This window comes from Dendropsophus ebraccatus, chromosome 14 (genome assembly GCF_027789765.1).
Source record: "Dendropsophus ebraccatus isolate aDenEbr1 chromosome 14, aDenEbr1.pat, whole genome shotgun sequence".
Taxonomy (NCBI): Eukaryota; Metazoa; Chordata; class Amphibia; order Anura; family Hylidae; genus Dendropsophus; species Dendropsophus ebraccatus.
This window is the reverse complement of record NC_091467.1, coordinates 38079609-38101887: the sequence shown is the minus strand read 5'-3', so window position 1 is coordinate 38101887 and position 22279 is coordinate 38079609. Positions and strand designations below refer to the sequence as shown.

At 45.6% G+C, this 22279-nt stretch overlaps 1 protein-coding gene across 5 annotated transcripts in view; it reads right to left on the bottom strand.

The window, feature by feature from the left end:
- The window catches only part of SLC26A11 (solute carrier family 26 member 11), an 83725-nt gene that overhangs the window by 51550 nt on the left and 9896 nt on the right, over nucleotides 1–22279 (bottom strand). For all 5 annotated transcript variants that reach the window (XM_069953931.1, XM_069953934.1, XM_069953930.1 and 2 more), the window contains exons 2-8: nucleotides 18504–18727; nucleotides 16786–16978; nucleotides 5360–5445; nucleotides 4830–4909; nucleotides 3029–3171; nucleotides 2780–2955; nucleotides 1639–1711 (exon numbers count right to left, since the gene is read on the bottom strand). In XM_069953931.1, coding sequence (XP_069810032.1) covers nucleotides 1639–1711; nucleotides 2780–2955; nucleotides 3029–3171; nucleotides 4830–4909; nucleotides 5360–5445; nucleotides 16786–16978; nucleotides 18504–18725 — 973 coding nt within the window. In that variant the 5' untranslated portion in view covers nucleotides 18726–18727. The remainder of the gene's footprint in view (nucleotides 1–1638; nucleotides 1712–2779; nucleotides 2956–3028; nucleotides 3172–4829; nucleotides 4910–5359; nucleotides 5446–16785; nucleotides 16979–18503; nucleotides 18728–22279) is intronic.

Genomic DNA, 22279 nt, shown 5'->3' with positions numbered 1-22279 from the left:
AATGAATAAAACACATTTTCGTGGAAATAAATTCAGTTTCGTTGGTCAATAATTTAATTCTAACGAATCCATCATTGTGCAATTCAATATACTGTCAAAAAATAAATATATAGATAAATATACATTTATTTATATATCTATTTTTTTTAACAGTATATTTAATTGCAAAATGATGGATTCGTTAGAAATAAATTATTGACCAACGAAAGTGTCTTGATTAAGAAGAAAATGTGTTTGATTAATTTAATATATTAACTATTAGAGGCATCGGCATTCGGCATCATTGGCGGCTATTTTTGAAGTACTCCGTACGGACCGCCTGTCAATCCTCGGCCGCATGTCCAGCCGCAAACAATGGTCTTGTTCATTTTTTACGGGTCCGTTTACAATAGCGCCGTAGATTCAGACATAGTGTGCACTGTGCAGCCGCATATCCTATACTTCCAAGCATACACACGAACCACCAAAAATACCGCCGCACAATTACAGCCGCAAATACAGCCGCACTGTTACAACGTGTGAACCGAGCCTAAAAGAAGACTTATTTAACATCCCTAGGTTACGGTTGAAGATGGCAGCAACAACACTTGGGAGTCTGTCACCTCTGACTGCTTATGGAAGGCCTCTGAGCTTAAAATTATTGCAGTAGATGCAGTTATCTAGATCAAAGCAAAGTAAGGTCACTCTGTACAGTGGCATGCAATGAAACCTCAGGAGGAACGAGGAAGGAGGGCAGGTACAAAGAATGTATTTACTGTTAAATGTCTTAGGCCCCGTTCCCACTGAGGAAAGGTAGCGGAATTCCGCGACGGAATTGTCCGCCGCGGAATGCCGTTAGCCTCCCGCTCATAATGGGAGTCTATGGGAGGCGTGCGCTCCTGCCCTGTCCGCGCTGAAGAATGAACATGTTCATTCTTCAGCGCGTACAGAGCAGGAGCGCGCGCCTCCCATAGACTCCCATTATGAGCGGGAGGCTAACGGCATTCCGCGGCGGACAATTCCGGCGCGGAATTCCGCTACCTTTCCTCGGTGGGAACGGGGCCTTAGGGTATAAACCCACACACCGTATACGCAGCAAATACGCAGCAGATGTGAAGGTGAAGATTTGATGCTGTGTTCAGTTATTTAGATCTAATCTGCTGCGTATTTGCTGCGTATTTGCAGCGTATCGCAGTAGTAAATACGCTGCATATACGGTGTGTGGGTTTGTACCCTTAAAGCGAATGTACCATCAGATATTTGCCTTTAATATTACCCATGTATAGAATGGCACCGACGCGGGGAAGCTTGCGGCGCGGTCCTTTTTTTTTTTTATCCGCGGCCTGGTTCCCGTGTACGACGCCGTTCTATTCACAGGTACCGGGCTGGGGGTGAAGCATTGGAGGCGGGCCGGTCCACCCCAGTGGGAGGAAACACCCACCCCTGTGGCCCATACCCGTGAATAGAGCTGCGCCGTACACAGGAACCGAGTCGCGGTTCAAAAAAAGGACCACGAATACTTAAAGAGAATGTACCTGATGGCACATATGTTTTAAGCATTTCATCATAGTTGGTGTTAGATACTGTTTGCAAGCTTTTATGCTATTGAAGTCTTTACAGTTTTTACAGTAATGTTAGCAAAAAGCCTATGTAACTTACCAAAAGCTCGTGCAATGGCTACACTTTCCAATAATCCCATTAATGGGATGATGAAAAGTCCAGGTCCGATATTCTGTAAAAAAAAAAAAAACGTTCTGTCATTTCGTATCCTGCTTTTAATTATAGCCGGACACTACAGGATAATCTTAATGATAAAGGAATCAGGATTGTGAAGTCACAGCTCTGGCTCCTTCATAAATTGCCAGACACCAGGGGAGTTATTTATCAAACTGGTGTAAAGTAGAACTGGCTCATCAGCTTCTTCCTAATGTCCTACATGATCCTGGGGCAAATTCTGAGTGAATAAGGCAAAGATATAAAGCAGATCCTCCTCTTTGTGTGTGTGTGTAGTGGACGCAGCTATGCACAATGTCCTGAAGAACTCACTACTAACTAAATATTCACAGGGGGGCGCAGCAAGGCGTGGCCTCCTCTAGCACTTAATCTAGCAGGCGGAAATGTACACCTGATCTGAAGCAGATGTAGATTTCTGCGCCTGCCGTGTGGCATTCTCAGGTCCTGTCAGGTTCATTAAGAGGCGGGCGGGACCTAATTAAAATGTCTTCTCCCAGAGAGAAAACACCACATTGAGGACAGAGGTTACTGCTACACTACTAAGGGCTTCTTCTTTTCTTTCTATATATTACACAGGATATCTTTAGATTACACTGATGATCATATACAATCACCCAGCATCCTGGAAGAGAACAGCAAAGATCTGGGCCAGTAGGGACAGTGCTTTATAACTGATATAGGAAGGAAATGCTTCACCCTTTCTAACTAAATGTATGTGAGAAAGTATGTGAGTTTATATTTCTATTTTTTAGAAATAGGAGCCTTAGATTGACACAACATAAACTACATTAATAAGTAACATTCATAAAATTCATATGAAGGTTAAATAATCAAATTTTGAAAGATTTATTTTAAAGTTGGAGTCTGTATATTTTTTCTGACTGAATCTAACCAAAAGTAGCTCCGACTCCACAGCCCTGAAAGGAATAATAACTAGACACTTACATTCACTTTACTATTGAAAAACACACAAAATTCTTATTTAGGTTATTGCTACATATGGATATGTCTGTCTATCACTGTAGTAAAGGCTTTTCATTTCTATATGTAATTGCATTTCCCCTACCTGAACCATTTCATTGAATGACACAGTGCGGTTGTCAATCTTCTCCGAGAAGGGAGGCAGTTGAAACTGAGGGAGACCTTCTGCAGTTTTTCCAGTAAGGATAAAAGGATGTAAACCCATCACATGGAAAGCGTAGGCTACCAGACCTGCAGCAACTACCACAATTGCATTTCGAGCTATAACATACAAATATTTTTAGTGATGCATTGTTCAGGGGTCTGTTGCATGTCCTTCAGCTATGTAACATACCTGTTGTAGTTATCCAGACAATAATGTAGCAGAGCCGATAACATCTTGGCATTCCTCTATACATCCTTGGGAAATGATCCTTCATGAATTTCAGTGTCATAAGAAAGGCAATGCAAAGGAAACCAAGAACGGCATCCCCAAGTCTTAAAAAAACGTAAGCACAATATTTGTGTAACTATATATAAAAAAAAACAAGTAAAAGGAAAACTCTGGTCAGAATCCGTTTGTTTTAAACGCCCAGGGAGGGGCTGGGTGGAAAAAAACAAACAAACATCCACTTACCTCCCTGGCTCCTGCCCACATACCGCTACCAGTAGAGGCCTTTTGGCACCAAGCACCCCAAGCAATCGCTTGGGGCCCCCAACATCCAGGGGGGCCCCCACGCCCCGCTCTTCTCTTGTGCTCAAGACCGCTAGACAGGGCCGCTACTGTGATCTGAACTGTAACTATGAGCACTCACAGTTACATGCAGCAGCAGCACTGACAGGACGGGAGCCATTGGCTCCCTTCCTGTCAGTCACTTTTGTGGCCGCAGGAAGAGTTTTCCCTGCGGTCACAAGTGGACGCTCTGTCCTTGTGGTGTCGGTGCTCCAGTGACATCACTGGAGCATCGGCGCCAGGACAAGGGGAGCGCGGCCTTTTGTGACCGCAGGAAAAACCCTTGCGACCACAAGAGTGAAGAGGAGACGTCCGGACCCAAGTGAGTATAAGTGTTTTTTTATTGTGTTATATACTATATGGGAGGGGGAGCACACAGGGGCCTGGGTAACTGGGGGAGCGCACAGTGGGGGTCTATATAAATGGGAGGAGCACACAGGGGGGCTATAGACTACTGGAGCTTCACAGAGGGGTCTATATACTACTGGTGGGGCACACAGGGGTCTATATACTACTGGAGGAACACACAGGAGTCTATATACTACTGGTGGGGCACACAGGGGGTCTATATACTGCTGAGGCAGAACACAGGGGGTCTATAAACAACTGGGGGGGGCACACAGGGGTCTATATACTACTGGCGGGGCACACAGGGGGTCTATATACTACTGGAAAACACACAGAGGGTCTATATACTACTGGTGGGGCACACAGGGGGTCTATATACCACTGAGAGAGCACACAGGGGAGCTATATAAAAGTGGGGGAGCACACAGGGGGTCTATATACTAATGGGGGAGTACACAGGGGGTATATGCAACTGGGGGCAGCACACGGGGTATATACGACTGGGGGCAGCACACAGGGGTTTTATATACAACTGGGACAGCACACAGGGGGTCTATATACTTTTGGGGGAGCACACAGGGGGGCTATATATAACTAGGGGAATACACAGGCGTCTATACAGGAGTTTACTGGGGGAAGCACACAAGGGGTATATACTACTGAGGGGAAGCACACAATGGGTATATTCTACTGGTGGCTGTGCAGAAGGGGTATATACTACTGGGAGCAGCACACAGCGGTCTATTGTTGTGGAGTGTGTGTCGAGAGGGGGCCCCAGACATAACTTCACTTGGGGCCCCAGAAATGCCAAGGCCGCCCCTGACCGCTACTCTGGTTACCAGTGTCTGTCATATTCCTGGTTTTGAGATAGGACTTGGGAGGCCTGCTAAGCCATTCAGCGCAGAGGTGGAACACCACTACAGCTGCCGAATGGCTGTCACTAGTCCCAAGTCCCATAAGTGGATGTTATTTTTTATTTTTTTCACCCACTCCCTAACTGGGTGTTTTGAAAAATTGAATACCGGCTGGAGTTCTCCTTTGAAGTGGAAAATTTGAATGAGATAATGACACTAACCTGACAGTTGGCAGCTTGTGAAAAGTTTCATATACTTCTAAGATAAATTGACGAGGTATATTCTTTAACCCTAGAAGATTCTGAAAGCGACAAGAAAAATACTGTTAATGTGAATTTGGGTCAAAAAAGGTAATTCCGCAAATTTGGGGGGATCCATGTTTATGTAGTGCACTTTATGGTAAAACTGACATTTCTTCCTTTATTCTACAGGTCAGTGTGAACACAGCAATATGCATGTTTACATAGTTTTTTTAATGTTGTACTATTTTTATTAACAGTAAAACTTTTTTTTGCAAATAAGTATATTTAAAATGGCCCTATTGTGACTTTTATAGGGCTTTCATTTTTTTACCTACGGGGTCGTACGGGGCATTATTTTTTGCGCCATGATCTCTAGTTTTTATTAGTAACATTTTTTCAAACGCATTGATAACTTTTTATTAATTTTTATACATAAAATGTAATTAAAAAAAAGTATATAGTAAAATATTTTTTGCAGAGAGTATTTAGCATTTGCTGTTCCAACACACCTTGACTTGGCTAAAACCAATCGTGACTGCTGCAGCTGAAGTAAAGGCTTTGATTACAGGGTATGAAATAAAATCCAACAGGAAACCTAAAGTAAAACATAAGACTGTTAGCAAATATCAAGGCTTAGGCTAGGTTCACGCTACATTTTGTATACATTTTAATACTGTTGAAAAGGAAATGTGCTATACAACAGGATTGACTTGGATTGTAAAGGAAATAACTGTGCTAGACAGACCCTTATTCCTAATATTTAAAGATTCTATAGGGATAGGGATTGTTCCACAAGACTGGCACATTGCAAATTTGGTGCCAATATTCAAGGAAGGAGTCAAAAGGGATCCTGGAAACCCATCTATTAAGGGCTGCCATCACACTGCCTCTTCTTTTTTTCTGCTAAGATGCGGTCTACTGTAAGGTGCAGAATACCCGTCACAATGATGTGTTCTGCTCCTAGCCTTTTTTTGTGTTTTTTTCCCCCTTTTGTTTTTCAGATATTGGTATCCTGTGGATGACGTTGGATTCGTTAGACTACGTTAATGACCAGTGTTTTTTTTTCCTTTTTAATAAAATGGTCAACGAGGGGTGTGGGGGTGTACCTTTTTAAATAAAATACTTTTCTCTATTGTGCGGTTTTATTTTTCTCTACTTTCAGACTTAGTAGAGGAGTATAAAATGGCTATCACTAACCCCGCCCCCCTCACAATATTACCCCAGTACCCAATGCCAATAGGGGTACTGGGAAGAGACGGGTACCAGTAGTCTTGAAGTGTCAAATTTGGCGCTCCTGGACTGGACAGTAGCAGGTTAGTATTATTAGGCTGGGAAGGGCCATGTTTTTGATGGCGTTTTTTGGGGGGCGTAAAACATGCCACCAAAAAACTGTGGGTGAGGGCACCCTCATAAAGGTTTTTTTAAAGGACTTTTACACAGGCCAATTATTGTTAACAACAGTTCTTTGGAATGCTTATTTACCAGATAAATCGGCCCGCATTAGAGTATGCTTGCACACAGAGTTTTATCGTGTTAACATAACGAAGGATTGCTTTTTCCCACCTAGCCAGAATTATACATCACACTGATGAGGGGCAACACCCTGAAACAGCTGTTTGTGGATGGATACCTGGCTTTGGTTATCCCTTGTCATGTCCTTAGACTCGTAATTAAGTTGGATATTGACTGAAAGGGCCACCTAATATAGTGGTCTACTTCCAGAAGCTATTGCTTTGGCTAGGTCCTTCCCTGAAGGGATATCTGGCTAGTTCCTTGTTTCGAGACTCTTAAATAAGGCTCCACTGACTCTTTTTGCATACTGTTTTTCCCAGGGGGCAATGTACCTAGGAATTCACTGCATTGAGCGCTTTAACCAGCAGCTGGCAGTGTTTTCTTTGGCTGGTCTCCCTGAGATCAGTAACCTGTTTACCGTATGACAATATTGCGGAGGGATTGGGGAAAGCTGGAAGGTTGGGTAGAGAAATGACATTTAATGGGTATAAATGGGAAGTTATGCACTTGGGGCATATAGATAAAATGTACAATTATAAACTTAATAAAGGTGGACAGTAAGCTCAACTTCCAACTTCAGCGATCAGAGCCAGAGGTGAGTTACAGTACAGTACCAAGTTATCAAGCTTAGGGTTAGTTTGCAAACAAAAAAGGACATCTTAGGCAGTGCTGTGGAGTCTGAGTCGTGCAGACTCCAGGTTTAAAAAAAAAAATGTATAATTGAGTTTTGATATGCATTTTATAAGTTTTGCTCATCAATATATTGTATGAGCAACATTTTAATAGGACACTGGCCCGGGTGGCCGGGGAAAAGTTGTTGGTCACTATTTGGCAGTTTGTTTCTAAGCTGGAAGAGTCCATTGTGTGGGGGAGATCTGTGCTGTTCTCTTCCTGGATGCTGGATGCCTGTATATGAGCAGCAGTGTAATATCAAGATATCCTGTGTAATATAGAGGAGGAGGAGGAGGAGCCATACGTAGTGCAGCAGTAACCTCTGTCCTCAATGTGGTGTTTTCTCTCTGGGAGAAGATTGTGTGTTCTATGGCTGCAGCAGGCTGTGTGTATGAGTGTGTGTGGGGGCGGAGCCTGACCGGGGATGGAGTAAGCCGCACGCCGCGTGAGCTCCCGCACACTACCGTCTCATACATGCTCCTGCGGGCTGGAGGACGGCGGCACCCACACACCCCACAGACCGGAGGACAGAGGACACGGCGGGGATCAGATGTGGCCGGCGGGACATCTAAAAAGAGCACCCGGGAGCCCAGAGACACGGCGGCGCCATCCCACAGAGGCCTCCAAGATGGCGCCGGCTCCACTGTCCGGCGGGGCGCCCATATAGCAAGCTGCAGGCAGGTTAGCGGTGTGTGTTGGGGACCTGCCGGGGGAGCAGGGGGGCAGCCGAGGCATCAGCCAGAGCCGGAGCCCGCGTTCCCCAGACGCAATCCTGCCCGATCCTTCCTCAGAGGGGCCCGCCATTATGAGGCAGCAATGCCATGAGGCCCAGGTCCACAGGGAAGAGGAGGAGGAGGACGACATGCCTGAGCCCACAATGAGGGAGGTATTTCGAGCAGTAATGAAAGGTAACATGGCCATTGCCTCCCTACAACAGCAAGTAGGCTCTATTCAGGAAGAGCTGTCCTTTATGCGCCAAAATGTGCAAAAAGTCAATGAGAGAATGGCTGCTGCTGAGGGCAGAATCAGTGATCTGGAGGATAAGCTAGGCCCTGTTGCTAGGGATACTCGCAGACATGATCAGCAAATTTCTGCTCTCCTCCTCAAAGCAGATGATCTGAAAAATAGACTGAGGCGCAACAATGTGCGCATTGTGGGCTTCCCAGAAAAAGCAGAAGGCCCTAATCCCACCCGTTTCTTTGAATCCTGGATTAAGGATGCTATGGGAGAGGGGACGCTGGCACCTTTGTATGCTATAGAAAGAGCCCACCGAGTCCCTGCCCGCCCGCTGCCACCTGGGGCCCAGCCGCGCTCGGTTCTGGCGAAACTGCTACATTACAAAGACCAAGACGCTATCCTGCAGGCTGCACGCCAAAACCCTGATATTACCTACAATGGTTGTCGCATTTCCTTCTATCCGGATTATTCAACAGAAATTCAAAAGAAGCGGGCACGCTTTACAGAAATTAAACGCAGGCTACGCCAACTTCATGTTCCCTATGCCATGCTGTACCCGGCCAAATTACGCGTTGTCGCTATAGGAGACACGCATTTCTTCACTGAGCCACGAGATGCTGACTGCTGGCTTGAAGCCCACCAGCAACAGATTCGGCAGGGGGCCAACCTCTGATGTATTCCACGTCCCTTTGTTCTCCTCCATGGCGTGTGGAAGTTTTCTCCCTCTGCTGTGGAGAATACATTATTCCTTTTGGTGCCTTTTGTCCTAAGCCCGCAGTTGCACCTTGTATCCTGATTGAAGCGGGGTGGCCCAAAGAAGATGCGAGCTTTTCACCTACACTCGGTAGTGTGGAGAACTGGTGGCCCCCACTGTCCACACGTAGTGGGCAATTGTTCCTGTTTTTGTTCTTTGTTCTTTTTTCTGTTTTTCTTTTTTCTATTTGTTCTTTTTCTAGTTGCTGGGTCTATCAGGCCCTGTATTTCTTGGCAACTCCCACACATTATGCATGTACTCTCTGCCCTCCGATATTTTTCATTGTACTATGTACTGTGCATTGATATGTCCATATTTACAAATGTATTTCTTTCTGTTCCCCTATGGCGAATGGCATTAGAGTGGTCTCCTGGAACATAAGAGGTCTGGGTGAGGCTGATAAGCGTTACGCACTGTTTGATAAATTACGTACTTTCCACCCCCTTATCTTGTGTCTGCAGGAGACCCACCTTACTAAAGACACAGCTCATTTGTTACACAGGTCGTGGATAGGCTGGAGCTATCATTCTTACTATTCACAGTATTCCCGGGGGGTGAGCATACTGGTCCATAAAAATATACCGTTTGTTTGTCTAAAGGTTCATGCAGACCCTCACGGACAGTTCGTTTGTTTGTATTGCTCCATTTATGCTACTAAGTGGGTATTGTTTTCACTCTACATACCTCCACCATACAATGGCTCAGTCTTAAAAACAATTTTGAGTTTTGCTGCGTCACACCCGGATGCCTCACTGCTCCTCATAGGTGATTTCAATTCTGTTGTGAATGGCACCCTTGATAGGATGTCTGTGGTGGCATCGACCTCTACTGCGCGCCTGACCCCATTGGGTGCGCTCTTACCCGAGGTAGCTCTCTTTGATCTTTGGAGGGCACGGCATCCGGGTGTGCGCGCCTACTCATGTTACTCGGCCACACACAATAGCCTGTCTCGCATAGACCTTGCCCTTGGGGATGCCCGGACGCTGTCCTTGGTGATAGAGGTAGAATATTTGTCGCGGTCACTCTCTGACCATTCCCCCCTGAGCCTCCTCCTGGAACACCCTGGGTTGTGGCGACCCACAGTGCGGTCCTGGCGCCTTAATCCGCATTGGCTTTCTATTCTCGAGTCGTCTGGTATTCAAATGGCAGCAGAAGAATTCTTTAGGGTACAAACCCACACAGCGTATACACAGCAGATACGCAACAAATACGCAGCAGATTTGTTGGTACAGATTTGATGCTGTGTTCAGTTATTTAGATCTAATCTGCTGCGTATTTGCTGCGTATTTGCTGCGTATCGCAGCAGTAAATACGCTGCTTATACGGTGTGTGGGTTTATACCTTTAACCACAATTCTGGTACTGCCACTCCGCAGATTGAGTGGGATGCCATGAAGGCGTATTTAAGAGGATATTTTATACAAACTATTACCCGAACTAAGCGAGCAAGAGGCCGTCTATGGTCTGCTCTCCAGGACTCCCTTCTACAGGCGGAGGAGAATCACATTGCAGGTACTTCTGCTGTTACCTCAGCTAGACTTAGAGACGCCCAACAGGTACTTACAGATTTTGACCTTGAATCCGCTGCCCATAAGAGAAACTTTGCTAAGCATATGTTTTTGTAGAAGGCGGACGTACTGGGCATCTTTTATCTTTTATCATCACGAGTGCTCAAAAAAGTTCGACCTTCCTCACCCACATACGGAATAATGAGGGAGCCCTGGTGACCTCTACCCCTGATATTTTACAAGTTTTTTATTCTTATTATTCCAATCTTTATAGCTCCAAATTGGAGGCCACTCCCAATCATATCAGGGATTTCCTGTCTTCTATCCCCCTCCCGGTCCTAACTGCTGATGTACGGGAAACATTGGAGACCCCACTGACATTAGAAGAGCTAGAGGCTGCGGCCTCCTCTATCACCAACAACAGGGCACCGGGGATGGATGGGTTGCCGGGAGAATTATTTAAAAAGGTGGGAGAAGTGCTGTTACCCAAGCTGTTGGAGGTGTGGCAGGCCTCTGTGGAATCAGGCTCCCTTCCGGAGTCCATGAGGGAAGCAATAATTGTAGTTCTACCCAAGCCGGGGAGAGATGTAACCTTGCCGGGCTCCTATAGACCCATCTCTCTGTTATCTACGGATATCAAGATAGTGGCCAAGGCCATAGCCAACAGACTCTCCCTCTACATGAATGCTCTAGTTCATCCCAACCAAACGGGCTTCATTCCAGCCAGGTCCACTGCCATGAATATTAGACGGTTATATGTTAATCTCCAGTTGCCTTCGGAGGATTCGGGGGGAAGGGCGGTGTGTTCACTCGACGCTGTCAAAGCTTTTGACAGTGTTGAGTGGGCCTTCCTATGGGCAGTGCTGGACAAAATGGGGTTCGGGCCACACTTTATTTCTTGGATCCGGCTGCTATATTCCTCACCCTGCGCACGTGTGAAAATAAATGGTGGCCTGTCTGCCAGATTTGATTTGCAGCGGGGTACGCGACAGGGGTGCCCCCTGTCGCCGCTGCTTTTTGCATTAGCCATAGAGCCGTTGGCATCCCTAATACGTTGCCACCCGGGTGTGTGTGGTTTTAAGAGGGGTCCCAGAGAGGAGAAAATAGCCTTATACGCAGATGACTTATTGTTATATCTAAATGACACTGAAGCATCTCTGGCTACGGCTATCACGCTTATTGATGACTTTGGCAGATTTTCGGGATTGTATATTGGTTGGGACAAGTCGGTGCTGCTGCCACTGGATGTTGATGTGGCACACATGCCTGTCCTCCCCTTTCCTCTCAAGATTGTCACTATGAGAGATTGAATCTCACACTGATTCTTTCCAAATTTCAGGCCAAAATGGGGGTGTGGCGTAAGCTCCCTTTATCAGTGGTGGGACGCTCTAATTTGATAAAAATGGTATGGATGCCCCAACTATTATATGTACTGCATAATTCCCTGATATGGATTCCTCTCTGTTACTTTCATAAAGTACACAGTTTATTCAGAGACCTCATCTGGGGTTCCCAGCGCCCTCGTATAAAGCTAGAAACCTTGCAGAGAGCTAAGACAGCAGGGGGGCTGGCGGTGCCTAACGCCATGATCTATTTCTTAGCCTCTCAGCTCCAACATCTTAGGGGGTGGGAGACAGATGCGTTAATGGACCCTACTTTCCAATTATTACAAGCTCACTTTGGTACGGGGCAGTTATTTGAGGTCCTGGAGGCTAAACGTTTCTCAACGGCTGCAGCAGGCCTCCCTACACTTCAGCTTTATCATAGAGTCTGGTGGAAGGTTAGAGACATGTATGGGTTGTCCAGATGCTCTGCATACACCTCTATATGGGATACCCCCTGGTTGAGCGAGTTATTTTTCTTGGAAGGGTTTACACCATGGCGGGCGCTTGGCCTTAGACGAGTGGAGCAGCTATATGTCAATGGTCAGCTAAAAAGTTTCCAGCGGCTGTGTGAAGAATTCCCCATCCCTAGGACACATTTTTACAAATACCTCCAGTTACGCCATGCGTGTGATAGTGAGGGGGACATTTTGTCCCGGGAACGGGTAATTATTCCGCCTACTCATATAGTGGGTGATTCTACTTCCACATCTGGTCTCATTTCCTTACTATATATCCACTTGCACGACAAGTTTTTAGAAAAACATCCGTTAAACATAAAGGAGAAGTGGGAGGCCGACTTGGGTCCCCTAGAGGATGAGTTGTGGAGGGAAATCTTGGAGATGACGCCCCGGTTGTCCGTGGGGGAGCAGCACCGACTGTCCCACTTGAATCTATTACACCGTGTCTACAGAACCCCGGAGTTCTTATTTAAAATGAGACTTCGTCCCGATGCCCTATGTCCTAGGTGCCGGAGAGATGAGGGAGGGATCCTGCACATGTTCTGGCGGTGCCCAAAATTAACGAGGTATTGGCAGGAGTTTGCCTCAATTATTCACAAAGTCTATTCTGTTCACCTTGAACAGTCTCCCTTAGTTTGCATTTTAGGCTACGTAGAGGACATAGCCTTACCTAATCCTGGTTAAATAGCTGTTGCTAGAATATTGTATATGGCTAGGAAGCTGATAGCTCAATCCTGGCTCGACCAGGACCCTCCGACGACTACTGTCTTTGTAGCTAAAGTCAATTGGCTTATTGCCAATGATAAATATGCCTATGAAAAGCGGGAGGCAATGAAAAAGTTTGAGAAGATCTGGGCCCCTTGGCTAGACACCCCCGGCATGGCACCGCTGTCACTTACTAGAGGCAGGCTCTCTCCCTCACCGGCCACCTAATTATGTATCTAGGAGTTTCTGCTTATAATGGAGGATATAGAACCTATTTACTGGTTAGCTGTTTGCACTGCTGTATGCTTCTCCTCTTCTGAAGGGTTACCTCTTCGGACTAGGTTGGTTGTTGCCAATTTGTTGGGTTTCTTTTTCTTTCTCTTACTTCCTTTTTCTTTTATCTTCCTCATTTCCTGTTTTGTACTGTTTTGAGCAGGGTTTGAACTACTGTGCTAGCCTCCCTGTAGTTCTGTGTACTTTTATAATGCAAAACCTCTAATAAACACTATTTGATTTTAAAAAAAATGAGTGTGTGTGCCATGGCTGCAGCAGACCGTGTGTGTGTGTGTGTTATGGCTAAAGCAGGCTGTGTGTGTTTGCTATGACTGCAGTAGGGTGTGTGTGTGTGTGTGTGTGAGTGTGTGTGTGAGAGTGTGTGAGAGAGAGAGAGAGAGAGAGAGAGAGAGAGAGAGAGAGAGAGAGAGAGAGAGAGAGAGAGAGAGAGAGAGAGAGAGAGAAAGAAAGAGAGGCAGAAATTCAGGAAGGACAGGGGGTGGTTGGTTCATAAAAAGAAGTGCTATTTACCCAACCCCTCTCTATATCACTATGGCTGACCCCTCTATATGACATGTATCTGGCATTGTTAGCAGTATGTCTTTGTGCATGGTGAATATTAGAAACATTGTAAGCAGATAAGACCACCTGCTCCATCTAGTCTAGTTCTGAGTAGTTTAGGACATGGAGGCTGGAGACTTGCTTTATCCACTGCACACACAAGAGAAGCTGCTGTATATCTTTCCTTACTCCCTCATAAGTCGCCCCAGGATCATGTAGGACATTAGGGAGAAGCTGCTGAGCCAGTGTGATAAATAGCTCCCCTGGTATCAGATTGGCCATTTATGAAGGAGCAGGAGTCGGGAGTTGGAGTCGGTCCTGATAAAATTCAGGAGTCGGAGTTGGAGTTGGAGCTGCGGCTTACCGACTCCACAGCCCTGATCTTAGGTGCAATCTGATTGCAATGTACAATTATATAACATATGAATTTAGAGTACAGAGATCTTTCTAATGATATGTTTACACATAAACCTGTTACCATGACACAGGAGCATCCTGTACATCTAGAAGAAAGAAGGTTTCACCATCATCACAGGACAGGAATTTTTTTTACTGTAAGCGCAGTAAAACTACAAAGTTCAGGGGAGGCTTGGATTCTTTTCTTAAAAAATATTACAAGGGTGCACTAAATTTTAGATTATTGTAATTGCCATACTGGAGTCAGAAAAGAATTCTTCCTGCTATGGGGCAATTAGCATCTGCCTCATAAAGGTTTTTTACATCCTCTGGAACACAGTAGGGTGAGTTGATAAGATTGAAAAGTGACAAGAGCCTATTTACTATGTTACCTTTTTTTTCATAGGATCTATTTCCCCCCCCCCCTCTATATTCTAAATCAGGGGTGGGGAACCTCCGGCCCGCGGGCCGCATCCGGCCCCTGAGACCTCCCGATGCGGCCCGCGGCCCGCAGCTCCCCTGTGATGCTCGCCGCTCTGCTGGGGAAGAAGCCGGCATACACCGCATCCTCCGGTGTCTGTGACAGCTGGCGGACACCGGCGGATGCTGTCTGTGCCGGCTTCTTCCCCAGCAGAGCGGCGCGTGTCTTTAGTCTCTTGCGGGCCGCGCGCGATGACGTCATTTCATCGCGCGCCGCCTGCAGGAGAAGACCGGCACAGAGGACCTGGGAGAGAAGAGGACCTGGACTGCGTGGGAGCGGAGGTAAGGTGAGTGGGATGTTTATTTTTTTATTTGGGGGTTAACTAGGATCCCAGGGACATGATTGATGGGGGGGGACAACTAGGCTACCAGGGACATGACTGATGGGGGGGACAACTAGGCTACCAGGGACATGACTGATGGGGGGGGGGGACAACTAGGCTACCAGGGACATGACTGATGGGGGGGGGGGGGACAACTAGGCTACCAGGGACATGACTGATGGGGGGGGGAATAACTAGGCTACCAGAGACATGACTGAGGGGGGGGGGGAATAACTAGGCTACCAGGGACATGCCTGATGGGGGGGGAATAACTAGGCTACCAGAGACATGACTGATGGGGGGGGGGGGGGGGAATAACTAGGCTACCAGAGACATGACTAATGGGGGGGGGGGGATAACTAGGCTACCAGGGACATAACTGATGGGGGGGGACAACTAGGCTACCAGGGACATGCCTGATGGGGGTTAACTAGGCTACCAGGGACATGCCTGATGGGGGGGGAATAACTAGGCTACCAGGGACATGCCTGATGGGGGGGGGGGGGACAACTAGGCTACCAGGGACATGACTGATGGGGGGGACAACTAGGCTACCAGGGACATGACTGATGGGGGGGGACAACTAGGCAACCAGGGACATGACTGATGGGGGGAGACAACTAGGCTACCAGGGACATGACTGATGGGGGGATAACTAGGCCACCAGGGACATGACTGATGGGGGAGACAACTAGGCTACCAGAGACATGACTGATGGGGGGGGAATAACTAGGCTACCAGGGACATGACTGATGGGGGGGGGGGACAACTAGGCTACCAGAGACATGACTGATGGGGGGGGAATAACTAGGCTACCAGGGACATGCCTGATGGGGGTTAACTAGGCTACCAGGGACATGACTGATGGGGGGGGGAATAACTAGGCTACCAGGGACATGCCTGATGGGGGTTAACTAGGCTACCAGGGACATGACTTGGGGGTTAACTAGACTACAAGGGGCATCACTGGGGGTTAACTACAATAGCAGGGGCACTAGGGGAACAATACTATGCCTTGTCCTGGGTGCTGCAAACCCCCGCTAACTGCCGCGCACGGTATGCGGCCCTCGAATGATTTTATTAATGCCCGACCGGCCCTCAACATGGAAAAGGTTCCCCACCCCTGTTCTAAATGAACCTATAGGATACATTGTCTATCTATATATTCTATATGACCCCATATGATCCATTGTTATACTCTGCTATATGACCCTATATGATCTATGTTTCCCTTTGTATTCTATTTGACCCTTTCTGGTGGATAAGCCTGATAATGCTCGGGTCCCATCTTTCAGCCGACTGTCAATCAAACACTGTTTGGGATGGGAAGGTGAGTGAAGTCCTCTATAAGCTTTAGGCTATGTTCACACTGCATATGAGTCTGGCCGCATTTCATACGCCGCCGTACATGTGCGGCTGAAACTACGGGCGTGGGAAAAGTAGACATGCGGCCGGATGCGTACGAACCACAAACATACGCCCGTAGTACAGTTATGCTTCCCTAGCTTGTTTCGAAGCGATCTGAGGCAGGTCATTTACTTGGAAATCTTCGCCAAGCCCCGTAAACCACACAGAACCGTTTGGATCGAAAAATAAAGTTCAATTTGGCTGAAATAAGTACTTCATACGGGACCGCATGGAAATCCACGGCCTTGAGTTTCAACATTTCCGTCCTCAAACAATGGTATTGTTCATTTTTCACGACGCCGTATACGATCCGGCCGTAAGCTCATACGTAGTGTGCATTGTGCGGGCGTTTATCGTATACTTTCAAGCGAACGCATCAACCTCAAAACTACGTGCGTACATTCGCAGTTCGCACTACGGCCGGAAACATACGCAGTGTGAACATAGCCTAAAACTTGAAACGGAAAACATGAAATAAATACAAAAACGCAATGTGAAATAAGCTATACTGTACACAAATGACAAAGAAAAAGGCCAAAGTTTACCAAACTTCAACAGCCCCATCGCCAGCTGTATGCATCCAGAGAGGAAAGCCAGGAGAATGGCCAGTGACACATCTCCAGATGTGTAGACAGACACAAGTAGGGACATAATGGCTGTGGGGCCTAATGTTACGTCTTTGGATGTCCCAAAAAGGCAATAAACAAAGCAGCCGACATAGGAAGAATAGAGTCCAAACTGCAAAAAGTAAGTAAAGATAAAGTTATTTACTATTCTGATACACATAAGCCCGAAAATCATCTTGACTGTACTTGTTATTGCAATAATAGTGTGCAGCCTCCCAAGATTAAAATAAAAACTATAATACATTCCATGTTTGCGCTCTCCCCCTCAACTTCCTGAAGTCCTTTGCAACCCAGGGCCACACGTCAATCAATGATTGGAGGAGTGTTTTTTTGTTTATTGTATTTCCAGAGCTGTGGCCAATGTCATGTGACAACAGCTAATGTGCCACTAGACTGCAAAAACAACAGGAAGTGGATCCCAGCAACAGTCAATATAAATGATAGAATTATGTGGGAGATTTATCAAGCAGTCTTACAGTAAGAATGTGCTTTGTTGTCCATATCAAGAAATCACAGCTCAGCGTTCAAATACTCATGAGCAAATTGCTGATCAATATTGCTGAATATGACTCTAAAAACTAAATTATGAACCCCCGCTAAAAATGTTGGGAACAACGGTCACTAAGTTCCCTCAATCAGTAGCTGCCACCTAATCACAGCTAGAGCTATACAGATTTTTTGTAGCACTCCCCTACCCTCTCTCTTAGCACTAAGACACAATCTTGTAAAACCTATGATGGTCAGGAGGGACTAAACAAGCAATGTAAAACCTGATGGAGAGGGACCGCTTGAAAAGCATTGTCAATCCAATAAAGCGTTGTATATGGTACTATGACTCCCATCCTCTGTGACCCCCTAACATTTCTGCTATGCTGATCAGTGCCTGGGCCTCTAAATTTTATGTGGAGTACCTCCTGAGCATCTTGGATTATCACTGTCCATCTGGAACCAAGGAAAGGATAGCAGATGGCTTTAAAGGGGTTGTCACGTGTTAGGTAACTTTTAATATATTGCTGCTGGTATATAGGAAAGAATAAACACCTCATGCTTACCTGTCTGCATTTCCCAGTGTCCTGTTAAGGCGTCACCAGTGTCCCCCACCGACTGCAGTGCCTCCACTCGGGAATGACAGCTCAATTAGCCAATCACTGGCTGTGGTGCTGTCCTGTCGCAGTCAGTAACTGGCTGAGTGCGCTGTCATATCCCTGACAAGTTCATCTCAGAAGTGGAGGGTCTGCAGTTACCTAACGCAGGACAACCCCTTTAACCTCTCCCATGCCACTGGCATTGCCACACCCGGAGAAAACCACCGAGGGTGAGTGGTACTACACTACTGCACTGTTTCTTCCATCATTATTCTGCAGAATTACGCTATGCGCAGTGTCTTTTTGTTTTATCTCTAGCACTACTAATCTTGTAGACTTTGTTGATCCACAACATTCTACCAGAGGCTATGAGCAGCTGTTTGTGGCTTCCCCTAGCAAAATCAGCTAGGGGTCCCTGGAGTCTGAAGCAGGGTTCCGCTGAGGAGCCCCCTCTAGAACTGCAAATAAAAGTTACTTTACATAAATACTGACAAACTCACTTTTACCAGTAAGTCAACAAAGAAGCGCTATTTCATAATATAGATTACCCACCTCAACTGGTAGCCCAGCCACCTCTGCATAGGCAAGAGCCTGTGGTACCACAGTCAGTCCAACAGTAAAGCCAGCAATAATGTCAAGTTGCATCCATTGTATAGAATACTGAGGTAGCCAGTACAGAAATGGGAATGTCCTCCTTAGTGCTTCCCAAGAGCAGCACCTTGCTAATATTCTAGTACCGACAGTCCCATCTTGGCAGTTACATGGCCACTCCATCACTTTAGATGACATGTTAATAACAAAAAAATAGAAATACACATGGTAAATAAAGTGCTGTATCATGTTTTCCCTGCATCAAGGCCTCACTTCCTGGATAAAATGGTGATGTCACGACCTGACTCCCAGAGCTGTGCGGCTGTGGCTGCTGGAGAGGATGATAGCAGAGGGACACAGGGCACTGGGGGGACACTGAGAATCCCTCTGCCATCATGCACTACATCAGCCACAGCCCGCACAGCTCTGGGAGTCGGGTCATGACATCACCATTTTATCTAGGAAGAGAAGCCTTGATGCAGTAGTAAGTGCAGGGAAAAAATCACTTTATAAGCATTTCCCGTTATAAGTGTATATTGTTGATTTGTATTCGCTTTTTTTGGGGGGGGGGGGGGGGCAATACAATACAGTAATAACATTTTTTGCCGGACTTCTCCTTTAACATGGGGGCACACAAACATTTTAATCTGAGAGCCACACGTTAGATTCCACTACTTCCAAACCATTGATGGGTATTCCCATTTGAAACTTCTGTGAACACTTTATTGCATACATGAGTGATAGGTAGTTAGGTACCATGTAGGGCTGGGCGATATGGCCAAAAACCAAAACCTCTATTTTTTTTTCATTATGGATGATACTTAAATTAAAAGTATAGTTGTAGAAGTATAGTAGATGAGGAGTATAGTAGTAGAGGTATAGAAGATAAGGGTTGTAGTAGTAGTATAGTAGATGAGGGGTGTAGTAATAGAGGTATAGTAGATAAGGGGTTTAGTAGTAGAAGTATAGTAGATAAGGAGTGTAGTAGTAGCAGCAGCTCTGCCACACCCCTGCAGGACAGAATGTACTATATATATATATATATATATATATATATATATATATATATATATATATATATATAATTAGTGGTGCCTTTGAGTACGAACATAATTCGTTCCAGGACCGCGCTTGTAATCCAAATCCACTCCTGGACCAATCAGGACTGACAGACTGCAGGGAGCATGAAGGAATGAGCAGGGTATATGTGGGCACAGTATCTCTGTCTAGAGTAGCACTCTCTGTCTGGGGAGAGAGGGGTTACAGCTATGAAGAGATTACCACAGTTCTGTCCCCTGATGTAAGCCCCAGCCTGAAGTGGATCTGCTATGATTTGGAAGGTGAGGGAGACTTCCTGGGTCAGAGTACAGTGCTGTAGACCAAACTATGCAGACCATGCCCCTCCCCCACTGGCCCTCCCACCCAGTACAAGGAGCTCTTAAACCAAAGCAATGCTCTTACACCAAGTCACAATTTTGAAAAACTGTGAGCTCTTCTTGCAAAACGCTCTCAATCCAAGTTACTTTTAAACTTGCCTCCTTCTCCTAATATCCCTAGGTGTCTAGGTAACCAACCACCATCTAAAAGCATAAGTCTGGCTGGTACATAAAGCTATAGTATACATATTTATATATATTATAGAGTGAAAAAAAAACCTGTATATTACATTAATACACACAAACACAATTTCTCGATATATATGGCTGCATTATATATCACTGTGGGAGGAGACAAAAAAAAAACAAAAAAAACCACACAGCCGCATCTCTAGCCTGAGGTACACCCTACAGCCAGACAATGACCCCTTTGGTAGTGACAGCCACACAGTGTAACTGTCTCTGTTATGGTTCGTTTACACAGACCGATTATCACCCAGGAGCGTCGCTACAAGCACTCCTGTTCCTCAAGTCGCCCTCAGCCAAAGAAATAATGACAAAATCCTTGAGGAATGCCACCCCCTGGAAATATATATATTATACACACACACACACACACACACACACACTGCCTGCCATTTTTTTTTATAAATGAGATCTACTTTGACCATCAGTGTGTTAGTGCGGTTCTTCCATGTGCACAATAAATACCTTTAACTTGAAATATGGAAATTACCTTCATCCTCAGCTCCCTGTGCGCTATAGGGACATATCAGCAGGTTAGATGCTTTTATTTTAAAGGGAAACCCCAAGAAATATGACTTACAATATAGTGTTATCATATATTGCACTGGCTTCAGCCTAAAGTTGTGTAGTTCTTTCATTTTTAAAGTGGTGTTGTCTCCTCCTCGTCTCCAGAGACAAGCATCACAAAACTTGATTGGGAAGGAGCAGGGAGTAAATACAGCATTTGTTGCAGAGTCTGTAAAGCTTTTCTAACATCCTTTCAAATCTGGCATATAGATACTGGGATATTTACAGTGACTCTGTACCCACAATCTGACCCCCCAAACCACTTGTACCTTCGGATAGCTGCTTTTAATCCAAGATTTGTCCTGGGGTCCGTTTGACAGGTGATGCAGTTATTGTCTTAAAAAACAACTTTTAAACTTACAGCCCTGTGCCCTACGGGCGTGGCTTCGAATATCTGTGCCCTAACTTTGCACCATCCCTCAGTCCCTCCTCTCCACCCTCTTCATCATTAGGAATGCCACTGGAACCATTTCTCCATGCTGAACATTTGCACAGGTGTCTTAACGATCCAGCCCATGTGCGGGGCTGACACAGCTGACGAATAGGAGGCAATTTGCCTGGAGCATTCCTAATGATGTGGAGGGTGGGGAGGAGGGACAGAGAGGTTGTGCCAGCCTAATGCATACACAATCAAGGCCACTCCCGTAGGGCACAGGCTGCCAGTTTAAAAGTAGTTTTTTTGAACAATAACTGCATCACCTGCCAAACGGAGCGCAGGACAGATCTTGGATTAAGGGTACGTTCACACTTACCGGATCCGCAGCTTATTTTCTGCTGCGGATCTGCAGCAGATTTCATTTAAATAACTGAACACAGCATCAAATCTGCACCATCAAATCTGCTGCAGATCCTGTAGGTGTGAACGCACCCTAAAAGCAGCTATCTGAAGGTACAAGCGGTTTGGGGGGGTCAGATTGTGGGTACAGAGTCTCTTTAAAGTGTCATTATAAACTTTAATATATATAAACTTTAATAGTGTCATAAAAAAATTCAGACATTTAAAAAAAAAAAAAATCGGGTCCATAGACTTTCATTATGAGTCAGACTCCTCACGTTTTTACATGCTTCTCTAACACATCAAAAGTTTCTTAGAAACACAGCGACACTTTAACTCAATATTACAAGTGGATTCCTATTATAAAGACTTAGGCCCGGCAAAATACTGCTTGTAATTGTAAGGTGGGGCTGGTTTTCCTGAATTGCCTCTGATCAACAACAATATTCAGTGTAAAAACAAACAAACAATCTAAAAATTGCAATCATCTAGTACAAAAGACCAGATGGAAATACGTTTTAATAGCACTGTGAGGCATTTCTTACGCAATAAAGAATTTTAAGGATGTCTCAAAATAGGAAAGTGATAATATCTGTGGTTTTGCTGCTCTAACGTATAGCACTTAAGTGGCAATAATAGTGCTTATTGTTTTATAGACCGGACACAATGTGCAACTGCTCTGGGCGATAATATCTAACCACATGGCCTTGTAAAATACAAATATGTGGCATAGCAAACCACTAAATGCACTCAAACTAATTTTAAGCAGGTTT